This window comes from Paramormyrops kingsleyae, chromosome 11 (assembly GCF_048594095.1).
Source record: "Paramormyrops kingsleyae isolate MSU_618 chromosome 11, PKINGS_0.4, whole genome shotgun sequence".
Classification (NCBI taxonomy): domain Eukaryota; kingdom Metazoa; phylum Chordata; class Actinopteri; order Osteoglossiformes; family Mormyridae; genus Paramormyrops; species Paramormyrops kingsleyae.
Genome location: NC_132807.1, coordinates 22217478 through 22242872, shown reverse-complemented (window position 1 = coordinate 22242872; position 25395 = coordinate 22217478). Strand labels below are relative to the sequence as shown.

Below are 25395 nucleotides of genomic sequence, written 5' to 3'. Positions count from 1 at the left end.
CCACAGCAGCAGAAAGGGTTTCTTTCTTAAGAAAACAGCCCCACGATTCTTTGTGGTCCCACATCAGCTGTTTCTGGCATCCCACTCTTTCACTTCTTCATTTCAATAATCTCCTTTGATATTATAATGGAGGGTCGTTGATCTCGATAACGGGCCAGATCCTACCCCTTCTGCGGCGTTACAGTGTTACACCCTACTTCCCAACCATGATGAAATCAGCGCAGTTCAGTGCTGGTTAACTGTAAAATAGGATACTGGTTTAAAAAAGGCTCCCTCAGAACGAGTTATGTGGGCATACGGAACCTTCCTCAAAGCCCTACGCAGGCATGCTGCACCGAGCGCGTTTGTTCTGTCTTTTCTGTCGGGTTCTGACATTTTTGAGGGGGTCTGCTCATGGGTGGGCGACTATCTCTACTCCCTCTTGGGGAGGGCAGACAGAAAAAAAAGGAGAAACGTTTTTTTATAGAACAGCAGAAAGTGTTTCAAGCATGCACATTAAAATGGTAACGGTACCATAAGGGAGTAAATGAGGCGGGGGTGCTGACGCGTAATGGCCCCCCCCGCCCCCCCCCCGCCCCGGATGCCCCGGTGTATCCGCGGCCCGCCATCGAGAATCGGAACATATGTTTGGGGTGGGGTGGGCATGCGTGAAGGCCGCCCGCGTCACCGACCCGCACGCTCCACCTTTCGGGTTCGTGGGCGCCGAGCTGGGGGTGTTTCTAAATATATAGGTGGGCTGCGTGGTGAGCGGGCGAGCAAGAGAGAGAGGGATGAAAAAAGGAGAGACGTAGAAAACAGAGAGGCAGGAGGAGAGTGCAGGGCGGGCGAGGGAAAGGACACGTTATGGTGACCGGAGGGTAAAAGACGAAGAGAGCGAGAGAGCGGAAGAGACGCAGCCGCGAATAAAAAACGACAACGAAGAAGAGAGCAGAAAAGATGATGAATCGGGCCATCAGCCCATAAGAGAAAATACATTACAGTGAGCTGAAAGAACGCATCCATTAAACACCACAATGCAATAAACCACCCCTGCCCTCTGCCCCCCCCCCCCCGAGCTAACTTGTCCTGAAGCTCACTGAGCAGAAAGATCCAGACAGAAGCATGCCTCAGAATGGAGAGAAAGACAAGACGCTCCTCGCTGAAGGGGGGGCATGAAGGAGACCGGCACAACAAACCGCTTTGGAACGTGTCTGGTCAGGACGTGTGCCAGCATGGACAGACCCTTTTCGGAGAGATGCGGTGGGGTGGGGGGGGGGGGGGGGTGACTAACTACAAAAGGTCAGGACCCAGCATCATGAAAGGAGGATCACACCGTGACCGTGGAAACAGGCGGGCAGCAGTAAGAGCAGCAGTAAGAGCAGCAGTAAGAGCATCAGTAAGAGCAGCAGTAAGAGCAGCAGTAAGAGCCTTGTGGGTCCTTAATACGGAGCCGCCCAAGAAGAACACTGTCATCACAGACTAGGAGGGGACGCAGCGTGGGGCTGGAGATGCCAGGGTGGCACTGAGGAATACCACTGTCAGGGCAGCTTAAATTAAAGTTTATGATTCATCTATTTTTGTGTTTCCTCCCTCGCTCGCTGCCCTCATGCTCTGCCCCAAAACACACACAGACACACCAACAGACACCATTCAATGCTCAGTCGTTTGTTTTTGTGGAAAGACCCAGCCGGAATGGTTCTCGTAGCCGGTGGTGATTACCAACGGCTGCAGAAAGGCTTTCCGATTCTCCAGCAAAGCTGCAATAACGTACCTTTGTTTGTTGTGTTATGTTTGAGTTTCTCTAATGCTATAAAGTCTTATCAGAAATACAGATGTTGTATAATTACAGCATTATTTGCAGAGGTCATTTGTAGGACCCAAACTTTGCATGGTTTCAGCCCAATGTCTCAGGATAACAGATAAATCAACCCCTGGCAGTGAGAGGGGGCCAGCTTCCGGAAAATACCGAGAGAACAAAGCAGGGCCCCCTGCAGAGCGGCAAGGACCAGGGGCCCGGGGAGGGCCTGCCAGTACCTCTTGAGCTGATGCAGCCCCCCAGGGCCCTCGAGCCTCATGAAGTTGTGCCGCAGGTTCAGGTGCGTGACGTCCTGGCTGTAGAAGAGATACTCAGGTACCTCCTCCAAGCTGTAACAGGAGAGGTCGACCAGGCTCATGGTCTGCGAGACCACCTGCAACACACAAGCAGGACAGGGAACACGTGTGTTTAGGAAAGGCAGGATGCACACACACACACACAGGTTTGTAATTATAGCTTTGTGGGGACTCTTCATTCATTTCTAGGTGGAAAACTCTAATCCCAACATGGCAACTTTAACCCCTACCCAGCCCTAACCTTAACCATAAGTAATCAAACAAAATACAAGACTTTTGACATTTTTAGTTTTTTGATTTCATTCACAGATCTTTGTGGGGACCTGAAAAATGGTCCCCACAATGTAACATAAACATAATCCACACACACGTATGCCTGCATACGCTCCTCCTAAGGTGTGGCTATGGGAGGGGAACGTCCAGCCAAACAGAGACTAACCAAATCTACCCAATCATAAGTTTTTTAAGAGACCCCCCCCGGTGCACCACTTTTACCCACCAGGGAACCCCCCCCAAGACTTCTGACACAATTCAAACACCAGTATCCACTCAATATACCCAAATCCATACCCAACATCCTGGTAACGCCAGCGACTGTAAACAGACGGCATGATGGGAATGCGCACATTTAGACACACGGTAAATGCTCCCAGTGGGACTGACAGGGAATAAAAGCCGACGTCATTGCCGGGGGGGTGGGGGGGGGGGGTTCTGGCTTTCAGGCACTCCAGGTATCTGCAGGTCAAAGTCGGCAATGTTAATGTTAATGTTAATGTTAATGTTTCACCTACGACTACCTGGCAGCCGGCGCTACGTGATTGGCCGCAGCTCGCCACACGGGGAGCCCCCTCAGGATTCTGGCTCATCGCGGCAGCAGATTAGCATCCCCCCCCCCCCCCCGACCCGGTTGCCGGTCCCTGATTAATGGCTCCTTAAACATAACCCTCCCCTGAAGGTGGGATCCTTCCTCCAGAAGACCGAAACTGCCTTTATCAGCACAGACCTCTGCCCCCCCGGGGTCCAAGCTGGATACAGGGTGCAGCTGTTACCTCGAGGTCACGAGCAGCCCGTGAAACAGCTAAACAGCTTTATTATTCATTATTGTTTAGTAATACTGTGCTGTACTATTTATCAAATTTACTTAACTCTGTATGTTAAAATAATTATTTTTTCAAAACAAGTAGAAAACTATACATGTAAGGCCTATTAACTTATTTACCCCCCCTTATCTGCCTGGTTTTCGAGCCTCCAAAAATTGCAGAACTGGAGCAATTCCAGGCAGTCTGAGGCAAAACATTCGCAAAGTGCTGCCACATAAGTCCATTGCTACCCCCCCCCTTTTGTATGGAGCATCCTGCTGAAATCTCAGACCCCCCCCCACCACTACCGCCGGGTCACGGCTAACGGCTATTTGGGCTCGCACAAGGGCTCGTCTATGTCCTAATATTTAAAGGGCTTTGACGCCCCCCCCAACTTCTTTCTTCTCACTAATGTTGACGCCCACGTCACATGACCACATTTGCCCGCTTACATGCCACCCCCCCCATAACCACCACCAATGGACTGAGCCAGAACTTTTTACAGATTTTGTTTTGTTTGCTCGCTTTGTGTTGCATCCACTGGGGTATTCAGATGGCTCTTCAGGGTGGAGAGAGAGAGAGAGAGAGAGAGATAGGGAAGGAGGGAGGGAGGAAGAGTAAGAGAGGGAGAGAGAGGGAGAGAGCTGAGCAAATGTTGTTAAATCGGGATTTAAAAGCACAAGAGGACGAACGGTCTGTGAAGGTCCCTCACAAACACACACGGATGAAGGGCACCCCCCTTCCCACAGGCTTGCAGCAAAAGGGGGGGTCATGCCCTTTCAAACAGACCAAAACCAGTCCTATCATCTCATTATACTGCAACCGACTTTTTACAAGGGAAACACACGCAAAAGCATAGGGAGTGACCAGTTCAGGTGGGCGGGGCCAGCATGTATGGGCGGATCCAACACATATGAGCAGGACTAGATGGATGGGAGGGGCTGACACGCATGGGCGGGGTCATCTCAGGTGGGAGGGGCTGACACGCATGGGTGGGGCCATGTCAGGTGGGAGGGGCTGACACGAATGGGTGGGGCCATCTCAGGTGGGAGGGGCTGACACGCATGGGTGGGGCCATGTCAGGTGGGAGGGGCTGACACGAATGGGTGGGGCCATCTCAGGTGGGAGGGGCTGACACGCATGGGTGGGGCCTTACCTTTGAAGCCTGCCGCTGCCACCGGAGATATTCAGCTATGGTGTCGAAGCTGACGTAGTAGGTCTGGGCCTGGGGTCCAGCCGAGCTGAACATCAAGCAGTGCTGCCTCCGCCGCACGTCCTCCACCTGCACAAACATGGGAGTATCTCCAATGAGCCTTGCAAACTCCGCCCACCACTAGAACCCGCTGACCAAATCTCGCAGTGAAATAACGGGGTCACATGAGGAGCCTGACTAAAGCTGCTGTGATGTCCCTTAGTTGGTGGGGGGGATGAAAGCTGATCTTTTGAAAACAACCCTCCCATTCCTTCCCCGCTGCCCCCACCTCCTGCTGACTGGACACTTTGACTCCTGCCCTCCTCACCTTCCCCCCCACCAGGGGCAGAATGTGCATCTTGCCCGTGAGGCTGTCCTTGACGGAGGCCACGATAAGGCAGGTGCCGCACAGGATCACCTGTCGCTCCGCCCACTTGTGCAGCTGCGTCTTGCCCTTGCGCACGCTGAACACGCCCTTCAACAGCGTGCGCTCCATCTGGTCAGCACTCTGTGGCTTCTCTGTGGGGGGGGGGGGGGGGTAGATGATAAAGAGGGCCATGGTCAGGCACGCACCCACAGATCAACACGCGCAAACGCTCCAGCCCCCAACACTGCGCTTTGCAGATGGTTGGCAACCAAAAACTTGGTTGAAAAAGAGGACAATAGACAATCAGAAAACAGAAAGTCTCTCTCTGTCTCTCTCACACACACACACAGACATACAGACACACAAATACACACACACAGACATCTAGACACAAGCACAGACACACACACACAGCCGGTTTACCCAGGCTTCCTGTAAAGCCAGTTGCAATGGCCAAACTCCAAGCGGCATCTGCCGTCAGAAGTTTGCCCGCCCTCCGCGTTAATATTTCAACGACACCGGTCACGGATCATCCCCCCCCCCCACAGACACACACGTGTCAGATGGACAGTGATGCAGAAGGTCAGAGGTTGTGTGGCCCATGTCGCCGCTCATCCTCAATGGTGACGGCAGAAGGCACAGCAGCACCTCTTCCAGATGTGATCTCATCACCGTGTCATGGAGAATTATTCCTGTCCACCATGTCAAGGTGGGGGGTTGGGGGGGGACCTATAAATAGCTGCCCTGATTGTTCTGTCAGGAAATGGGTGAGCATCGTCGAGGTGGCATCATCTGGGTCACACACCGCTGTTCTGTTCCCAGGGAATGTACTGACTCAGGCCCCTGCTCTGGACTCTGGACTGTGTGCCTAAAGGGCACCTTAAACCTCAGGCCTAAAAGATGCCGAACAATCGGAACATCTTTCCCTTAATTCCAGAGGCCTAAAGGACACCTTGCACACCAGGTCTCAGGGACATCTTAGACCCCGGTCCAGTGCCTCTAAGAGAGCCTTACATACCCCCAGCAGGCCAACCAGCCCCCAGCTTGAAATATTCCCCATTTCCATTCTCCTTTCCCCTAGTCACCAACTATTGTTTCTTTTCGCTTATTAAGGACTCTAAAGGATAAGAACTCAATTCAGTAGCAGCCCTAGAGCGGGACCGAGATTCTCTGACAGCAAGGGGTGTCCTGAGCCTAATAGCGCCCCCCCCCCCTTTCAGACAAGAGAGCAGTTAAGGAACTACAGGTGCAATCGGGCTGCTGCCACTAATGCTAAATAAGCCGCACCAGTAACTAACATAAAGGCATCATGAATTATGCTTTTTTATGGCTCTTGGGTTTACTCTGGCTAATGGCTGAAGTTCAAGGCTGAGCGCCAACTGGCAGAGGAGGGGGCTAAGGAGTGGCCTGCAGGGGGGGGGCACCGATCAGTAAATACACGTGCTGTGCTCTTGCGAAATCTTTCACAGTTCAATACAAGCTTTTTCAAGAGCTTCCAGGGATACAAGGACTTTAGTGAATTTACTGAGGGGGGTGGGTTGAGCTGCATGATAGGGTGTGGAGTTCTCTGCCAAGTGTAGGGGGGGCCTCGACCTCTGAGCTGGGACTGTGTATTCCGGCTACATGCTTCAGCTACACACTCTGGCTACACACTCTGGCTACACACTCCAGCTACACGCTCTGGCTACAAACTCTAGCTATACGCTCTGGTTACACGCTTCAGCTACACACTCTGGCTACACACTCCAGCTACACACTCTGGCTACACACTCTAGCTATACGCTCTGGTTACACGCTTCAGCTACACACTCTGGCTACACACTCCAGCTATATGCTCTGGCTACACACTCCAGCAATACGCTCTGGCTACACACTTCAACTACACACTTTGGCTACATGCTCTGGCACTATGCTTCAGCTACACACTCTGGCTACACACTCCAGCTATATGCTCTGGTTACACGCTTCAGCTACACACTCTGGCTACACACTCCAGCGACACACTCTGGCTACACACTCCAGCCATACGCTCTGGCTACATGCTTCAGCTACACACTCTGGCTACACACTCCAGCTACACACTCTGGCTACTCACTCCAGTGACACACTCTGGCTACACACTCCAGCCATACGCTCTGGCTACATGCTTCAGCTACACACTCTAACTACACACGCCAGCTACACGCTCTGGCTACACGCTTCAACTACACACTCTGGCTACACACTCCAGCGACACACTCTGGCTACACACTCCAGCCATACGCTCTGGCTACATGCTTCAGCTACACACTCTGGCTACACACTCCAGCTATATGCTCTGGTTACACGCTTCAGCTACACACTCTGGCTACACACTCCAGCGACACACTCTGGCTACACACTCCAGCCATACGCTCTGGCTACATGCTTCAGCTACACACTCTGGCTACACACTCCAGCTACACACTCTGGCTACTCACTCCAGTGACACACTCTGGCTACACACTCCAGCCATACGCTCTGGCTACATGCTTCAGCTACACACTCTAACTACACACGCCAGCTACACGCTCTGGCTACACGCTTCAACTACACACTCTGGATACAGGCTCCAGCTACACGGTCTGGCTACACACTTCAGCTACACACTCTGGCGACATGCTCCAGTTACACACTCTGGCTACAAGCTTCAGCTACACACTCTGGCTACACGCTCCAGTTACACACTCTGGCTACACGCTTCAGCTACACACTCCGGCTACATGCTCCAGGTACACACTTAGCTGTTTTGTGGGGCTACTTTCCAAAGCGCTAGATTAACAAAAAAATAGAAACATCACAGTACTACACAGGGCTCTCAAATGTCACGCATTGACCATGTGACAGACATTTCGCCCAGTTCACACGCTCACATGCCACACCTCGTGTTTCTCACGCTGAGACGTAAGGGATACCACCCACCAAGGTCTCCCATTATATAGAATTAATGGAGAAGGCGCAGGCATAAGGATTGGAGTTTTCCACTGAGTTCATCACTACAGAGTTAATACCCTGAAGTTTCATGCATTGCCCGTGAGACACACACTCCGCCCCTAGCAGATGTAATCTCACTCCAAATTTTTGATGAAACTTGAGAGCCCCAGTACTACATCAACCTCCATGTTACTGGGAGATGTGAGATTTTTTTCTCGTAGTTATTAATTACTCAGTTACTTAATTTACTTAAGGTATCAAGAGAAAGGTAAGAAAAATGGAAAAGCTAAACCCATATTACTTGAAAAGGATGGCAATGCAGTGAATTCCACTCTTTCTGGGCGACAGAAATCAAAGCCCCTCCCTTGAGAAAGTTCAGATGGTGTCCGTCTTGGGGGCTTGTAAAGATTATTAGAAAAAAAGCCATACAGGAAGCAGCAAACAGCTCCATGCTTATCTTCAGAGTCCCTTGGCAGTGTCATGAAATGGCACCCGGTTTACGGCGTCTATAGATGGGGCTATAAATATCCCGGGGGCAGCATCAGTCACGCAGCACCTATCCGCTCACGTCACACAGACCTGTCGGATAATAAATATGTTTTCTGCAGGCCCAGGACGCCTCCTGTCACGTCGCCATGACACGTGCACTTCCAGCACACCATGGGGTCACGGTGGGGGCCAGATCGGTGCTGCTCCCGTTCGCCGATCCCGCTGGATCTCACGCCGGAGTCACCGGCACGCCCGGATCACGGAGCTCCTCAAAAACTCTAAAAACACTCTTACGGGATTTACGGGGAGACAAAGCACGTAGATCCAACTGGGCCGCTCACCGGCAGGCTATCAGCCCCGCAGACGCCTCAGGGGCGGATGTGCGTGAATGAGAGAGTGACTTCCGGGAAAACTGGTAAAATACTTGCAAAAACTGGTTAAATTCAAACATGATCATCTGTCCATATTAAAATGATTAAATATTCATTTCTCACTATTTTTTTATCTATATCTATAGTATGACCAGGAGCTGATTAACTTTTCTGGGGGCCCAGGCAGACGTCAGTATGGACACTTGGGTGTTGCCGGTTTAAATACGTGTGATTTTTCTCAACACAGTATGGGGGCTATTAATTAATCCACCCCGATCATGACACCCCAATAACCTTAAAAAAAATAAGAAGCAAACAGACCAGCAAAGCACTCAAATCATACTCCCCACACAACCTCCACGGTCCCATGGAGACACGCAAACACAGACACACACGCATGTCACATCGCATCATGGTCTCGCGGGCCCTGCCGGGCAGGAGTGAGTCAGCAGGCCCTGCTCGCGGAGGTAAGATATGAATCACGCTCTCATGCAGCGACGCGGGATCTCCCCCTGCCCCCACCCCCCCCAACCCACCCGGGCCCCCCCGCAAGGCCCGGTGCTTACAGCCAACCAGAAACCATCCAGAAAATCTGCAGCTCAGTCAAAATGAAATTTCATAGCGTTTCTTTGATCTGTTTAGGGCTGAGAGGCGGGTTAGATTAAACTCATTCTTGGACATAGTTTCTCGGCTCAGGGCAGACAACCAAAGCAAAAGCTCATTTCGGGAAACAGCTCGTTGAAAACAGCAATATTAAACCGGCTGAGAAAAAAAACATTTGGTATATTACATCCAATTCATACAGTTTTCAATAGACGTGTCTTTACTTATGAAATTATAAGAGAGGACCTAGTAAGAAAATTAAAAAGTACAGCTAGGACTGCAGGGGCAGGAAAGGCAAGAGGTCAGGAAATCCCACAGAGGTCATTGCTGTTGTACCCAAGGTTATGGGCCTTAAAGCAGGTTTCTTACTTTTATCCAAAACTGACACAATAGGGCCTTGCTCAGGTATCTGAAAATGAAATCACACTGGGATGTGAACTGCCGACCTTCCAATCATGAGCACAGTGTTCTAACCCAGTAAGCCACCCACTACCCCCTGACAATGCCCTCGTGACACGTGCCTGACTGTCCCACTCACTCACCACGATTATGTGAGGCGACCGATCTAATCGCTCACCATATGAGACACTGTTGTGGATGTGAGCGCAACCCATCCAGCTTTGGGCACCAGAAGGTCACCACATGACATCCCCCACCTTAAAACCCGCAGGGAGTCAGTGTATGTGGCTCACAGGCCAGGCGAATGTGCGCAGCGCCTCTGCAGATCCTGATTCGGGACACAGTTCAGGGTAAAAAGATGATGGGATCCAGGCTTGGAGCCCAACGACTCAGCGGGCATCTCCACGGTCAGCCTCCCTGGCATCTTGCCTCGGGTCTTCAGGGAGCCGGGGAGTGCCTGGACCCCGTCGGCATGGCGACGGGTGGCAAATGCTAACGCTAACCCTCCTGGAGCCAAAAACAGCAGTGCACTTCAACACGGAGTGCAGTCATCACCCAAATTATTCAATTAAGCCACACTAGTGATCGAAACAGGTCGATGAGTCATCATCGTTAAAAAAAGCAGGGTCACCGTCGGAATTAAGATACACATATGACAGCGCGAGGGCCTCGCTGGACCGGCGGCCGCGGAAAATGTGACACGTCTTAGGAAACCAGGCAAATACATGCAGGCGATTCAGGCTCTCAGCCATTTGTTTCTATGCCTCTTAAATAGCCGTTTTGTTCCCATACTGGACTTAAGAGCAGCATTCAGAAATAAAGAGGCTTTTAAACAGTCTGTCCCGTGCATGTGGATCACATGGGTCTATGTCTGAAGCTAGCACTGCTGCAGGCTGTTTGCTGGCTCTGGAGACCATCTTCTTTCCCCCCCCAACGGGGGGGGGTCATTAGCAGTTTCCCTGGCCAGAGCCCCACCCAGCCACGACCCGCCGAGCCAGCAGAACCGGGGACAAAACCCATCACATTTGGGGGGGATGAACTGCTAGACAGGGTGGGAGGTGGGGGGTCTTCTGGTTCTGTTAGACCTCCCCCCCCCTCGCTGTTTATTTAGTTCTCATCTTCCTTGCTGACATGCTCCCTCCCAGAAGATCAATAACTCATTAGGTGGCTCATCCAGCACCTAGAGACCATTTATTCTGCAGGACCTGCTCGTCTCCAGGGGAGGTGCTGTCTGGAAGCGACATCTCCCGGCCCTGCGGACTGGGCCCAGACCCGGTGAGCTCACCCACCCCGGCCCCATTCCCCGGCCACGCCGGCTGATCCGTAACCATGGCGATGGGCGGCAGTATTCTTTCCTTAAAAATGCGTACTTAAGGCGCTCAGCATTTCTGTGCTTTCTCAGGGTGTTTGTTTTAATTTACTTCATGCTCCCCCCAGACTTTCCAGGGCCTGTGTGTTTGGGGAGGGGCGGGGCCTGACAAATCCCCACAGAAAATTAATAATGCTGCAAATATCTGCTGGTGCACCACAGACATACCTTAACAGTCTCTCCGGAGACAGACAAATCTGCAGGCGTGACAAAAAAACTTCACTTTTAAACAGCTACTGGGGGTTAAAATGCAATAATGGAGACAAGGCGGATTTCCAGACCCCATGGCAGGTCAGAGCCAGCCTGGGCGTCATGGGTGAAGGGGGGGGAGAGGGGACAAGGGGCCCCTCAACAATCCAGCTAGCACTTTAACCTCCACTGCTAACAGCACAACCACAGGCCCCCGGAGATGATGGTGTGACCACTTCCTCCTTTAGAGATGAAGGTCATGGTTCTGTTTCACACCACAACCATGCAGATAGGGGCTGTGGATAAAGACGTCTAAGAAGATCTGAACTGACACTCTGTCCCAAACACACACACACACATTCACAGACAGACACACACACATTCAGAGCTTACACACAAGCACACATACAAAACATACAAAACTCTCACAGGGACACCCAAGGCTTGCACACATGCACACACACACACACAGATATTCTGGGCATGTGCTCAACCAATCACCACAGCTCCCCTATCAACACCAGCTTCAACCTAACTTCCTATGAGCCTCCAAAGCAGAGAGTGTCCCCGGAACCGGACGCCCAGCGAGGATCGCAGGAAGTCAGGCCATTCCACGGCTCACGCAGACCGCTGTGTTTACCATGGTGAGAGGGGCTCTGCGGAAATGAAAGTTATAGATACACAGCCGCGGGGAAACAGGCTCAGACACACAGGCCAACAGACATAGAGAATCACAAACATACAGCCTTAAAGGTGCACAGGCGTACAGACACACAGCCGCGGGGAAACAGGCTCAGACACACAGGCCAACAGACATAGAGAATCACAAACATACAGCCTTAAAAGTGCACAGGTATACAGACACACAGCGGCGGGGAAACAGGCTCAGACACACAGACCGACAGACATAGAGAATCACAAACATACAGCCTTAAAAGTGCACAGGCGTAAAGACACACAGCCGCGGGGAAACAGGCTCAGACACACAGACCGACAGACATAGAGAATCACAAACATACAGCCTTAAAGGTGCACAGGCGTACAGACACACAGCCGCGGGGAAACAGGCTCAGACACACAGACCGACAGACATAGAGAATCACAAACATACAGCCTTAAAGGTGCACAGGCGTACAGACACACAGCCGCGGGGAAACAGGCTCAGACACACAGACCGACAGACATAGAGAATCACAAACATACAGCCTTAAAAGTGCACAGGCGTAAAGACACACAGCCACGGGGAAACAGGCTCAGACACACAGACTGACAGACATAGAGAATCACAAACATACAGCCTTAAAAGTGCACAGGCGTAAAGACACACAGCCGCGGGGAAACAGGCTCAGACACACAGGCCAACAGACACAGACTGGGAAATGACAGAGACAGGCTGAGAGACCCAGGAGCAGGAGGAGGGCAGCTGGGATGCTTCATTGCGCTCCCACGGACAAGCAGGATGAGGAGGAGGCAGGAGGTCAGGCCTCCTTTTCTCACAGCGCAGTCTGTCAGGTCTGTTAAGGAGCTCATTAAGCTTGGAGAACATGAGGATTAGGCCAGCCCCACCCCCCCCCCACTCTCCATGCCGGCACACCTACAGGCATCGGCCACCCACGCGCCCACTGCGCCGGCGGGGACAGGCTCATGACTCATCCTCAGCGGAAAATCGCCTCCCTCATCTCTCCTCCCCTAGCATGGACACTGATGCCGGGAGCCTCTGCTTCTGGACCTATTGCACGACCTGGTGAGCTACCTAACCAACCAGGGCGCACACACTGCCAGAACCGGCAGGTGGGGCCCAGCTGCACATTTGGGACGAGACGTCCAGAGGGTGAGTGGTGTTCCTGTTCTCTGGTGGACGACGGGGGCAGGGTGTGGGGTCTCTCCACGGAGTACCCCAAACGCATAGAAGCCCTCCTGGGACCCCCCCCCCCCCACATAAAAGCTCAGGGACCCCCATCAGAGAAATGATATGTCTGGGGGCCACCCTTGCCCCCCTCACTTTTACCTGCCCTCCCCCCCCCTGTTGACAGCTTTTACCCTTACCACTCCACCAAGGGTACCCCCAAGACAATTCACACCCTGGTCATAACACACGACAAATGACGATGGCAAAGAAATCAGCACAGGAGGACCAGCAGTGACGTGGATTCCTGTCCTAAGCCGAACAGCCGGGAAACGCGAAGGACGGCAGCAGGAACGCTAATGATGTCAGAGGCAGATTCCTGCTGCTTCCCTCACCGGTCCCCAGTGATGATATAAGCAACGGGAAATGGGTTAAATCGATGGACGCCCTGTGGCGTATGATAATCCGCCGTGTGCTTCAGAACCCCGCCTATCCCGCCCGCCATGCTGACATCCTCACAGTGACATCTCACTCTGACACTCCCGGGATGCCCACTCACCGCTGTAAAAGCGGATCATGCAGCTGAGGTCCGAGTTGGCGGCTTCCCTCTGGACGCGCAGGGGGTCCATGTATCCGATGGCCCCCAGGTAGTCGTACACCATCTGTAGGGGCCTCTCAGCGGGGTCCAGCCTCCTGTGGGGAGCAGAAAGATGCCCATCAGCCTAGCATCACCCATAAACACCCAGCCGCCTGCTCGCCGGCCTGGGATGACGTCTCTCGGGAAGCTTTCCCACCCGGAAAAAGGAGAATAGCTTCAGTGACCCGGATCGCCGCTGACGGAGCTTCTGTCAACCGTGAATGAGAAGTTATGGGATTTAGTCCCAGGAACAGCAGCATAATCATAGTATAATTGGCAGATGCTAATGTCTAAAACAACACACAAGTGAAGAAAGTTTCTGCGGTCGGAGAGCATCACAGGATAAGGGTCTTGCTCAAGTGCCCAACAGTGATAGAACTTCCATCCCAGCCACAGGATTTGAACCGACAGACTTCCGGAAACACAGGCACAGAACCCTAACCTACTAAGCAATAAACTATCCTGATACCCCCCCCCACCCCAAACTACCAATACTAACTAAAAATATAGCCACAGGCAGCGATTAACATGGTCCAAGCACTATGGCTTGAACAGCCACATTTAACATCAAATGTTCCATTGGAATGTCTGTAAATGAATGTGCATTAAATGTGGAAGCACTTCGTGTTTGTATGGCTGTATAACATCTACATTACTGCGTAAGTGTCTATGGACTCTGGGCACTATAGCACCTCCACGTGTCCTTCTTCTGGCCTGGAATATTGCACCATTATACCAAATTTCCGGGAGACGCCCCTACCGCAGCTCCACCTCCTCGAGATGCTCCGGGATTAAAGGAGCCAAACATCAGTGAAGGGAGGCTCCCGGCTGACGGCACCATCGGAGGTGGATCAGGCAGAAATGCCCGGCAGGTGGATTCACCCGTGATATACATGGGTGATTACAGCCTGCTGAAATTTGGTTGGCTGTTATTAGCCATGTTTGATGAGCAGATTAACTTTTTTGTCATACGATTTGCTGGGACATCTGGCCATGAACAAACATGCAAAATTTCATCTTTTTATATCCAATGATTTCTGAGTTATAAGGATGATAAAACAAGTGAATCGGCTGAACATGGGCACAGAGCGCCGGCTGAACATGGGCACAGAGCGCCGGCTGAACATGGGCACAGAGCGCCGGCTGAACATGGGCACAGAGCGCCGGCTGAACATGGGCACAGAGCGCCGGCTGAACATGGGCACAGAGCGCCGGCTGAACATGGGCACAGAGCGCCGCTGAATCACAGCACGACCTGGAAGTTCCTTAGATAAGTAAATCCCCCGCAGAGGCCTGTTTGTTTTTAAACATTTACCGAACCATCATGTTCTGGTGTGACTCCATGAATACTTAATTTCAAAAACACCCCCCCCCCCCCCTTTGAGATACGCTGGGCAAACGGGAACAGGGGGGTAAACGACCTTCTCGGGGCCTTCCTTCCTGCCTGACTGGGGGCAAACTCACTGTCATGTTGCAGGGGTGTAGCAGAGATCACACACACACATGCACACATGCATGCACACACACACAGACACACACACACACATGCATGCGCACAGACACACACAGATACACACAAAACAGCTGCTCTTCAAAAATAAATTTTACACAGGTACCCCGATTCTCCAGCAAACTCATACACCAGACTTTCCAGTGTTCACCATGGGCATATTTTCACATCTCATGAGAGAGAGCGAGAGAGAGAGAAAAAAAAAATCAACATTGCATTAGTCTGTGTCCACGTGTTAACAGCAGGGGGCAGTGTTTTATTGGAGACGCAGACACGCATGACAGGGAGGAGCCGCACATGGCTGGATCATCATCTGCATTTCCGCTCAGTCGGTGCCTTCCCATTCAGGAGGTGCACAGATTGTCCCTCACGGTCGTGACAGCAAGCTTCTATGCGCTTCTAGAAAGACAGGCCCTGAATCCGGGTCACGGCTGTACGCTGCTATTCCAGGATCCCTCCAAGCATCCGAGCTCATCAGGTCAGGTCAGGGTATGATGATGCCTCACTTCCCTGTAACCCCCCCCCCCCAACTGCAATGTACTGACCGGCAAACTGGTGGATCACGACTCTATGTAAAAATTGTGACTGCACCCCCCTCCCCCCCCGGCCTCAGCTTTGTGCCCAAGGTTGAAAGATAGGCAAGATCGAGCAGTCTGACATGCACAGCGCCTCCTGCTGGAATTGGACAGATTAGTAGCGTTGGGAATGAGCCACCGCCAGGCCTGCAAGCCCTGAAAATGCACGCCGCTGCTCTAAGACGGATCTAAATCATTTGCAAATCCGCTCCCCGCTTGCGCCTGAGAAAAAGGAAGCTTCTGAATCGACACACCAGCCTAATCCCTCCAGGAGAGGGGAAAAAAAAAACAGAACCAAAGGTCCATTCCGCTGTCTGCCGCCAGCTTCCCTTAATCTCCCGGCTGACAGTGAGAATTTCCATTAATGAACGGGGGGGCACTGTCTGAAATGAGGGGACGGCCTGCTTAAAAGGTGCGTGTACGTGCAAAAAGATAGCGAGGAACTGTGAAGGAAGCCCAAGGACCGGACAAAGCCATCGCCCTGTGCACCTGAGCGAAAATAACCCTTGAAACATGCCGAGGAGGAGGTGGCCACAGAGGCCTGATTATAGCCTGGCTGCGTGTGAAACGCCGTCTCACGCAGAGGTCAGAGTAATTCCGGGCGGCAGGTCGCCGTGGCGACACGCTGTAGTAGCGCCACACCGCCAGGCTCTCGTGGGCGCTGGCGGCACGCGGACCGGCACCAGGTCGGACATGAGGAAGGCCGTGCTGAGCTGTACCCGACCCAACACAGCGCACCCCTGTCGTTTAACATATTAACTAGATTCCACTAAATATCACCTGGGTCGTTTATGCCATAATTGCAAGAACGACTCGTGGCCACATATGATAGAACAAAACACAGAACGGCTCTTCATCGATCCCTATGGGGAATTTCTCTCTTTGCCTACCTATCTTGCTCTCCACGAGACGCACAGACAGATAGAGAGGTAAGTGCAAGCTTGAGGGTCACAGTGCAGGGTCAGCCAGCATGCAGCCCCCCTGGAGCTGCAGTCTAGGGGGTCAGGGGGCCAACGGCGGCATCAGTCTGCAAGCCCCAGGCCTTTAAAACCCCGGCCTTCCGATCACGAGTCCTAACCAGCTGAGTCACTAGCCACCCCCCAAACAACAATAACAATAATACATTTTCTTTCCTAGAATAAGCTCCAGAATCACAGTGACTCTGCAGTAAATTCTGTCCAAACAAAATGGACAGATACTTAATTCTATCAGAAATTAATTTTAGAAATGACGAATAAAGTTAAAAATATGCCCCCATATGTTTACAAGACACTGATCCACCTACTGCTGCAATTACAACATTCAGCCCTACTATCTAATATTATCTTGTGCTTCACAAGACTGTTTAGGCATTTAAATGGTCGTAATATCAATATTCCATCAATAGATAATGGACAAAACTGAATATTTAATACGCAATACCAGCAAAATAGAAAAACAATCCCAAAGGTGAATTCTAACATAAAAAATGTAGAAGGAGAGGAATCCACAGAAGGCTGTTCTGGTACCACACGGGAACATCCTCTGCGTTTCCCGAAGACGACCATGCGAGGTATGTCTCACCGCAGCCATCTGTCACGGGGGATACAGAAACAGAGCACGGCTTCTGAGTCTGATCTGCTCCACTTGCTAAGGAGACACTGGGCCCCAGAGCCTAGCCCTCGCCACCCAGAGGTACAGAAAAGTCCAATGTTTGTGTCACCACCCTAAAAAAATCATTTTAAAAAATCACTTTCTGCTGTAATACATATTTCAATAATTCCAAAATCACATCGGAAATCGCAGTTCAGCATATTAATTTAGCCCACGGTGAGGACCTCTAGGAGTAGAAGATACGGGACACGTTCGGATCACAACATGGCCTGGGAATTCCCCCACCCTGTTTCCGGAAACTTGCCCGTGCCCTGGCCATCCATATCACCACACTCTGTAGCATTACAGTGTAGGGGTCATCCAGTGAGCTACCCTCTGTCTGTCAGCCAATCACCTTTTTTGACTGGTCAAAAAAAAACACACCAAGAGCACTAAGTCAACGTTGCTTTTTTCCACGGCCCACTTGGCAGGATTACGCGGCAGTATTACAGCCATCTTGCATAAAGTCCAAGGATATGGGGCCCTTATCAGCAGGACACAGCCTTGAACTATGGCCACTGTTCCACACAATATTCATTACAGGTAAATCCAGGGCTAAAAATACCCGCTAATATTCATTTACATCCAAATGACTTGCACTTACCAAAACAGTCTCCTAGCTATGTTTTTACAATATATCCTACCCGACAGGGCAACAAAGCACAATGTAAAAGCACAATAAAACCCACTTGACTTGTAAGGTACAGGTATTCTATTCTCATCTAACAGGTAACTAATCTAAAATGAATGTCCAAAATTAAGGTATATAAGGTAAATGATAAATCGTACACATCAAACCAGCTGCAGTTCTATGAATTTTCTCTGTGTACCAAGACAACTGAAGTAAAGATACGTTCATTTAAGAATACTTGCTTCTCTCTGTCACCCGGAGAACATGACTATTGACATGCATTGTAGGATTAATAGACCTCAATCCATATAGCTGTATAGCCTGTATGTGGGTTGTTTGGTAACAGCAGTGGTGTGAGCTCCAGGAGCGTGAAGGTTGGGGTTAGGGTTGGGGTTAGGGAGATCCTCACCTGAGCAGGTCTCCATGGAGCTGCAGGTACAGACTCTGGGCATTCCCCTGACTGCACAGCTCATCTGCCGTGGTACTGGTGGAACAGAGCACCAGCCTCAGGTCTGGCTGCGTGGATGAGGCAGGCTGGGCCTCGCCGGGTCCATACAGGCAGACACAGCCGCGCTGAGCTCCGCCTTTCAGCCAGTCCCGCTCCCTGGACCCGAAGCGGTTCTTGCGGGTCACGCAGCCCTGGCTGCCGTTCCGTTTCATGTTACGCTGGTCAAGAAGAGGGGAAGGGTAAAGAGCAGGTGAATGGCATTGAAAGAGGACGACTGCCTGTTGCTCTCAAGATACGTCTCATGGGCTTCGAGCTCTCCAAAGAATAACAAGCTTTATACATGGACATACCTGTAGCACATCAGGAATGAGGGAAACACCGGTTAGCTACAGGAAAATGTCCAAAATTAAGGTATATAAGGTAAACGATAAATCGTACACATCAAACCAGCTGCAGTTCTATGAATTTTCTCTGTGTATCAAGACATCTGAAGTAAAGATACATTCATTTACACAGGTCTTAGCACAGGTCTTCACACAGACCTCCACACATGCAGGTCTCTCCCTGCCGGCCCCTGGAGGATGGGCTCCCCCTTTGAGTCTGGTCCCTCCCAAGGTTTCTTCCTTCTAGGGAGTTTTGCCTTGCCACTGTCGCCTATGGCTTACTCACTGGGGGCTTTGGGTGGGGATGCTGTAAAGCGCTTTGAGACGATGTAATGTTGTGATAATGCGCTATACAAAAATAAATTTGTTGTTGTTGTTGTTCACAAGCAGACCTCCAGAGACACAGGTGTTAACACAAACACCTTCACAGACGCAGGTCTTAACAGAAGACCTCCTCAGACGCAGATCTTAACACAAGCACCTCCACAGGCACAGGTCTTAACACGAAGACCTCCACAGATGCTGGTCGTAACACGAAGACCTCCTCAAATGCAGGTCTTAACACGAAGACCTTCAGAGACGCAGGTCTTCACACATACAACTCAACAAACTCAGGTCTTCTCCTATAGACCTTCACGCAGACCTCCATGGTAAATGTGAATAAAGGACTGGGCCTCACTTCTGAGTCGGGTAACACAGAGCTATTAGTCAGCCTGATGAAATAATCCTCCCTCCATGCAGGGCTTTGGTATTCTCCACCAGGTCTGTACATGGTCTGTCCTCACAGATGGTGCACTAACCACACTCCCTTGCCCAGTGAGAGGGGACCTGCCCAGGATAAATGTTTTAGTCTGCTGAATCCAGCACAACCATCAGCAAATAAACAAACCGACTACATACTACCTTCAACCAAAGGTCTGGGGCAGACATGAGAGCACATCTATGAGACATCACCCAGCATCCATCCAATGGTATCAAGGTAGCAACAGGAAATGTTTCTAGATGGCACGGGGGATCCGGACAGTGTGCTGGGCGTACAGCCAACTTAAAGGAGATGTTTCCAGAACAGGTGCTTTGCTGTCCTGCTCCTTCTGATAAAACAACCACGCCAAGATCCCAAAAGTGTCTGCAGACCTACCAGAAAAATTCAGGGGGTGTCTGGCGTAGTCTGCTCCAGCCTGCTACCCTGTAGCACCATCCAGCTGACTCACCTCAGTCAAAAAGCCTGTCTTCTTCTATCATTTACCTGTGATGCAAATTTCATGTATGTGTCACAGCTTGGGTGACTCAGTGAATATATATTTCATCATTTTTTGGTGCGATCTCCTAAAAACATATCATGTTTACTAGTGGATCCGGTTACAGTGATTCTTTTAAACTGATTTTAACTGATGGTTGGGGCTGGCGGAAGGCAAGGTGGGCGCGGGGGGCGCGCCTCCGCGGCGTCCATCATAAATCCTAACGGTTAGTTACCGACACGACGGCCGGGGCAACTCAGCACGGACATCCGCCCCAAACAGCGACCCCCGGCCGCAGCATGCCGTCGCACTCCTTTTTTTTTTTTTTTTACAAAGCAACACGATCGATGACATATTCCGTTACACCGAGACGTCGAAGGAAAGCCATCTCAAAATCCTAAAACCCTAATTTTTTATCCATTCATTTTATTTTTTCGTTTATTTATCTCTTGAGCGAGGGCGTTGCTTATAATGACAGCAACATGCAACAAAGTAGCTACATCTGCGCTACAAATGCAGCTAGCGGGCAGTAATCCGGATGGGCGCATCCGGGCGCAGCCTAGTCACTGTAATATTAGTTATGAAACCGGGCACCGGTAACCGGTAACCAGCGTCTTAACCATTCGCAAGGCTCGCCGTTTATGCCATAATTTCAGTTGTGTGCAAAGCCGGAGATGTCCCACGACGTCCGATTTCGCAGCGAAAATCAGATGACAGCCGTGAGTGTCGCCGGCAGGGTGCTGCGTGTCACCGCACGGTCCCCCGCGTACCTTTAGCACCCGGATCCCCGCGGCGCCGCGGCCGCTCGGTGCGGAGAGGTCGGCTCGACCCGCCGCTCTGCTCGGTCCCGTCGCGCTGGGCTCGGCGCACGGCGAAGCCCCGCTGTTTTCGGCACCACCTTGTTTTTTTTGGTCCGGAGCGGGGTCCGGCACCGCCACCGACAGGCTGTCTTCTTCCTCCATTTACATTGAAATTTTCTAGAAATAGTGGAGGGAAAAGATTTCTAAAAACGGTGGTCGCTGTTCACACCTGGTAAATTCCAATGCATGGGACGGCAAAAAAATCCCATTCAGGTCCGGTAAGACGCCATAACGAGACTGAACATCGCGGCTGTCAGATGGAGCTGATCAATAAACATTATAGAGGCTGGGCTAGTTATTATTCATATGCACAGGCCGGCTCGGAGGCGGGGACTCGCTGAATTATTTATTAGCTCTCGTCTTTTAGGTTCACAAGGTGCACGCCTTTGTATTATTGCATTAGGCCCATGAAAAGGCATTTTTAACCAACCACAAGGCATGCTGATATACATTATTCTTCAGTAGCTATATTAGGACTGGCATCCTGAATAGATTTCTAAATCCAGCTTCATGTCTTCATTATCCTGTGGGGTATTAGATTTCAAGAAACTCACAAACAGCTCGGCTAAGATTATGACCTTTTCTGTCAATAATATACCAACACTTTTATGAGGATTAAAGTTATGCACTTTAGAGATTCTACAAGCGATGGGTAAGAGCCATAGCATGTGAGATCATGGTGAACTATGGATCACCAGAGGTGACAATTTCAGGCCCAGAAAGTAAAAATCCAGATTTACTTTCAACCAACCAGTTCAGCATAAAGAGTCACAGTCACAGAGTACTCAACCGGTTGGTTGTAAGTAAATCATGGTCTGGATTTTTACTTTCTGGACCTGAAATTGCCACCTCTGTATCACTGATTTAACCAACATCCATCTACTTACTTTGTTGGTTCCCGTTGGGTTAAACCAGGTGCTAATTGACAGAAAATGGCATCTCAGTTTACATCAGCTATAGAAAGCTCAGTTCTCTTTTTGGTTATAACTTTGCAGACTGCAAATCACAGACTTACTTGCCTTTTGAAATAAATTGTAATGCTGTAGACCACTCCATGTGAGGCAATATAGTGACAATATAGTCACCACTGTGACCACTCCTTCCACCACCAAAAACCCACATAAAACTTTACATTCAAGCGTCCATTTCTGTCAGCCCCAACATGCTTTTATAAAAAGCAATAGATATATATAGGCAAGCTATTATTATTACCAGTAATGCTAACATGGGAACAACAGACAGAGAACAGTATTGCCATTATTTTCATTTTGAAAATTTAGACGTAACTAGCTTTGTAATTCAAATCGGCATGTAATAATAATAATAATAATAATAAGTTTAATTTATAATGCACTTTACATTTTACAAAGAAGATCTCAAAGTACATACAGACAGTGAGAGAATATCACAATAAAAACAACAATAAAAGAGGAAAAAAAAACATTTAGTTAAGCAGTCATTAAAAACATTGGTTAAAAAGAAATGTTTTCAGGTTTTTTTTAAACATGTAACAGTCTGTGGAGCCCTCAGATGTAGAGGAAGGGCATTCCACAGCCGTGGGGCAGCACTGGAAAAGGCCCTATCTCCAGTGTTACGGGAACGAGTCCTGGGAGGTTGGAGAAGGTGTGTGTTGGTGGAGCGGAGAGTGCGTGGGTGACAGTGCGGAGTGAGGAGTTCTGTTAGATACACAGGCGCATCACCATGCAGGCATTGGAAGGTAAGCAAGGAAATTTTGTAGGTGATCCGTGCAGTAACGGGAAGCCAGTGAAGGGAGCGGAGCACGGGAGTGATGTGCTCATGTTTCCTTACTCTCATCAGGACCCTGGCAGCGCAGTTCTGAACATACTGAAGTTTTTGTATGTTTTTTCCAGGAATCCCGATGAGAAGCGCGTTACAGTAGTCCAGTCTGGAGGAGATAAAGACATGCACCAGTTTTTCTGCATCAGAAAGGGAGAGTGTAGGCCGGAGTTTAGCAATATTTCTAAGATGGAAAAAGGAGATTTTGCTAATGTGCTTGATATGGTTTTCAAAAGTAAGTTGAGGGTCAAAAATAATGTCATTCCTGGTGAGAAATATTACATTACTGCATACTGAACCATCAGATCTTGTGGGGGTTTATGAAAGGGGGGAGACTTCAAGGGTTTTTTTCTCCATATACCAGACAAAAATCTAATAAATTTTCCAGCCCAGCTTGAAAAACATAAGACAAACAATGAATAAGGGAAAGAAACTGAATTGGACCTGTTTGTATTTTGAGATGATTTCCTACATAATTTAACTTCCGTGTGATACGTATACAATTCAAAGAAAAAAATCCCCTTGAATTTGTGATAGAAGGTGCATAGAAGAGATTTATCTGTACAGTGGAACAAAAACACAAAGAGAATACTATTTACAACAAGCTAAATTACTTGTCCGTTCTTCACACTCCCTGCCCAAGGAATCACATCACATGGGTAAACATCATCTTCTGCTAATTGTAGGACAAGCTGTGTAATTTCAGACAAATATTTATCTTGAGATGAATTGGTTTCTGAATGTTTTCATAAAAACATAAGAAATTTACAAGCATGAGGAGGCCATTCAGCCCATCAAGCTCGTTTGGGGAGAAATTAACTAATAGAGTTGTTAAAACCTTATCTAGCTCTGATTTAAAAGAACCCAGGGTTTTAGCTTGTGCTACACTAGCAGGAAGACTATTCCATACTGTAACTACATGCTGTGTAAAGAAGTGTTTTCTCAAATTCATTTTAAAATGTTCTCCCGCTAATTTCCACCTATGGCCACGAGTTCTAGTATTTAAACTAATATTGAAGTAGCCATTTGGCTGAACAGCATCCAGACCTGTTATAATCTTACTGTATATACTTGGATCATGTCCCCCCTTAGTCTCCTTTGCTCGAGGCTGAACAGATTCAGCTCAGCTAACCTCTCCTCATAAGACATTCATAAGACCAGGAATCAATCTTGTAGCCCTACGTTGCACCTTTTCTACGGCAGCAATGTCCTTCTTAAGGTATAGTGACCAAACCTGCACACAGTATTCTAGGTGGGGTCTTACCAAGAAATGAATTGTATATTCATAGCATCACCTCCCTTGACTTAAACTCCACAAACCTAGAGATGTAACCCATATGTACTTTATATTTCTGCTTCCTGCATGGATTACCTTACATTTATCTACATTAAATTTCATCTGTCAGGTGTCAGCCCAGATCCCGTTGTAGCCTCTGTGCCACTGGTTCAGTATCTGCTACACCACCCACCTTGGTGTCATTTGCAAATGTAACCAGTTTACTGTATGTATTGGTGTCAATATCCTTAATGTGCATTAGGAACAATAGTGGTCCTAAAACTGAACCCTTGTCACTGAACTATCCGCTGCTTCCTGTCTAACCAGTTTTCGATCCAAGCTGCTACAGTTCCTAAAATCCCTGCAGCTTTGAGCTTAAGCAAGAACTGTTTCATTAGTGTTAAACATGTACTCGTCAAAAGAAATGTTAAAGCACCAATTACATTCAGCTCATGGCTTCCATTTTAGAAAAATACACCAAATACCTTTTTATTTTTCATCTGTATTGGAACAAAAGCCACTTTGACGGCATCTTTCGACCATCTTGCAAAACTTCCAGGGAAAATCAGTCACGAGCCATGGTACATAACCTTGAACTGACATGCACCTTCCTAGCAGTCTGAAGGGCCATATAAAAATCAGTGAGCAGCAATGATGAAGATCGGGTAGATGTTTTCCAAGTCTTATTGGTATGTTTGTTCAGAGGAACATAGTGTAATGCTTATGGCGCAGTTTCAGGGGGGGGACAATAGGACAGACAGCAGTGCAATATAGGACAATACAAGAATGAAAGAACAAATTAGCAATAACTAGGAGAAGTAGAAGAAATGAGGATGTAGAAAAGCCTCACAGCATGTCGCAATGGGATGGAACCATCTCGGTGGTTCTGGTAATAAATCAAGGCCGATGCTGGATTTTCACAGACAGAACGAGCAAACCAGTGAAATGATAACAGGGCTGCGTGTGTAGAAACCATCTTTAATATGCGGAGTAACAAAATGCCCAAAGATGGCACACTGGTGCCAAACTTTGGGTTGGATATTACACATTAATCTACACAGCGGCAGTAGTGTGGAGCTGAGGAGCTGCTTGTCACCTCACCGCGTTATCTGTGCTGCCTTTTACAACACGACGTGGATCTGCAGAAGAAAAAAATTTTAAATAGGATGTTCAAAGAATGGGAATAAAGGAAGTTTTACATTTCCATGTTCACCTTCCACTTTTATCTTGATAAAATTTGATAAATTGAATTGACACAGCCACACAAATGCTGCATCAACTAACAATTACCAGATGCTTCCAAATGTCCATTTTCCACAACTGCTTACTCAGTACAGGGTTGAGATAAGCCTGGAGTTTTTACCCAGGTTACAAAGGGTGAGATGCAGGGGGCACTCTGGACAAGGCGCCAGTCCATCACCAGGCTCACTCACTCACACCATGGTCTATTAAGTCACCAAT

General features: G+C 49.4%; 1 protein-coding gene across 1 annotated transcript in view; it reads right to left on the bottom strand.

Annotated features, from left to right (window-relative positions):
- phlpp2 (PH domain and leucine rich repeat protein phosphatase 2) overlaps positions 1 to 21102 on the bottom strand; it is a 37136-nt gene extending 16034 nt beyond the window's left edge. Inside the window, exons 1-6 of the mRNA XM_023790893.2 lie at positions 20772 to 21102; positions 18342 to 18598; positions 13507 to 13640; positions 4691 to 4881; positions 4327 to 4452; positions 2014 to 2168 (exon numbers count right to left, since the gene is read on the bottom strand). Coding sequence (XP_023646661.2) covers positions 2014 to 2168; positions 4327 to 4452; positions 4691 to 4881; positions 13507 to 13640; positions 18342 to 18598; positions 20772 to 20963 — 1055 coding nt within the window. The 5' untranslated portion in view covers positions 20964 to 21102. The remainder of the gene's footprint in view (positions 1 to 2013; positions 2169 to 4326; positions 4453 to 4690; positions 4882 to 13506; positions 13641 to 18341; positions 18599 to 20771) is intronic.
- Between the last annotated feature and the right edge of the window lie 4293 nt (positions 21103 to 25395).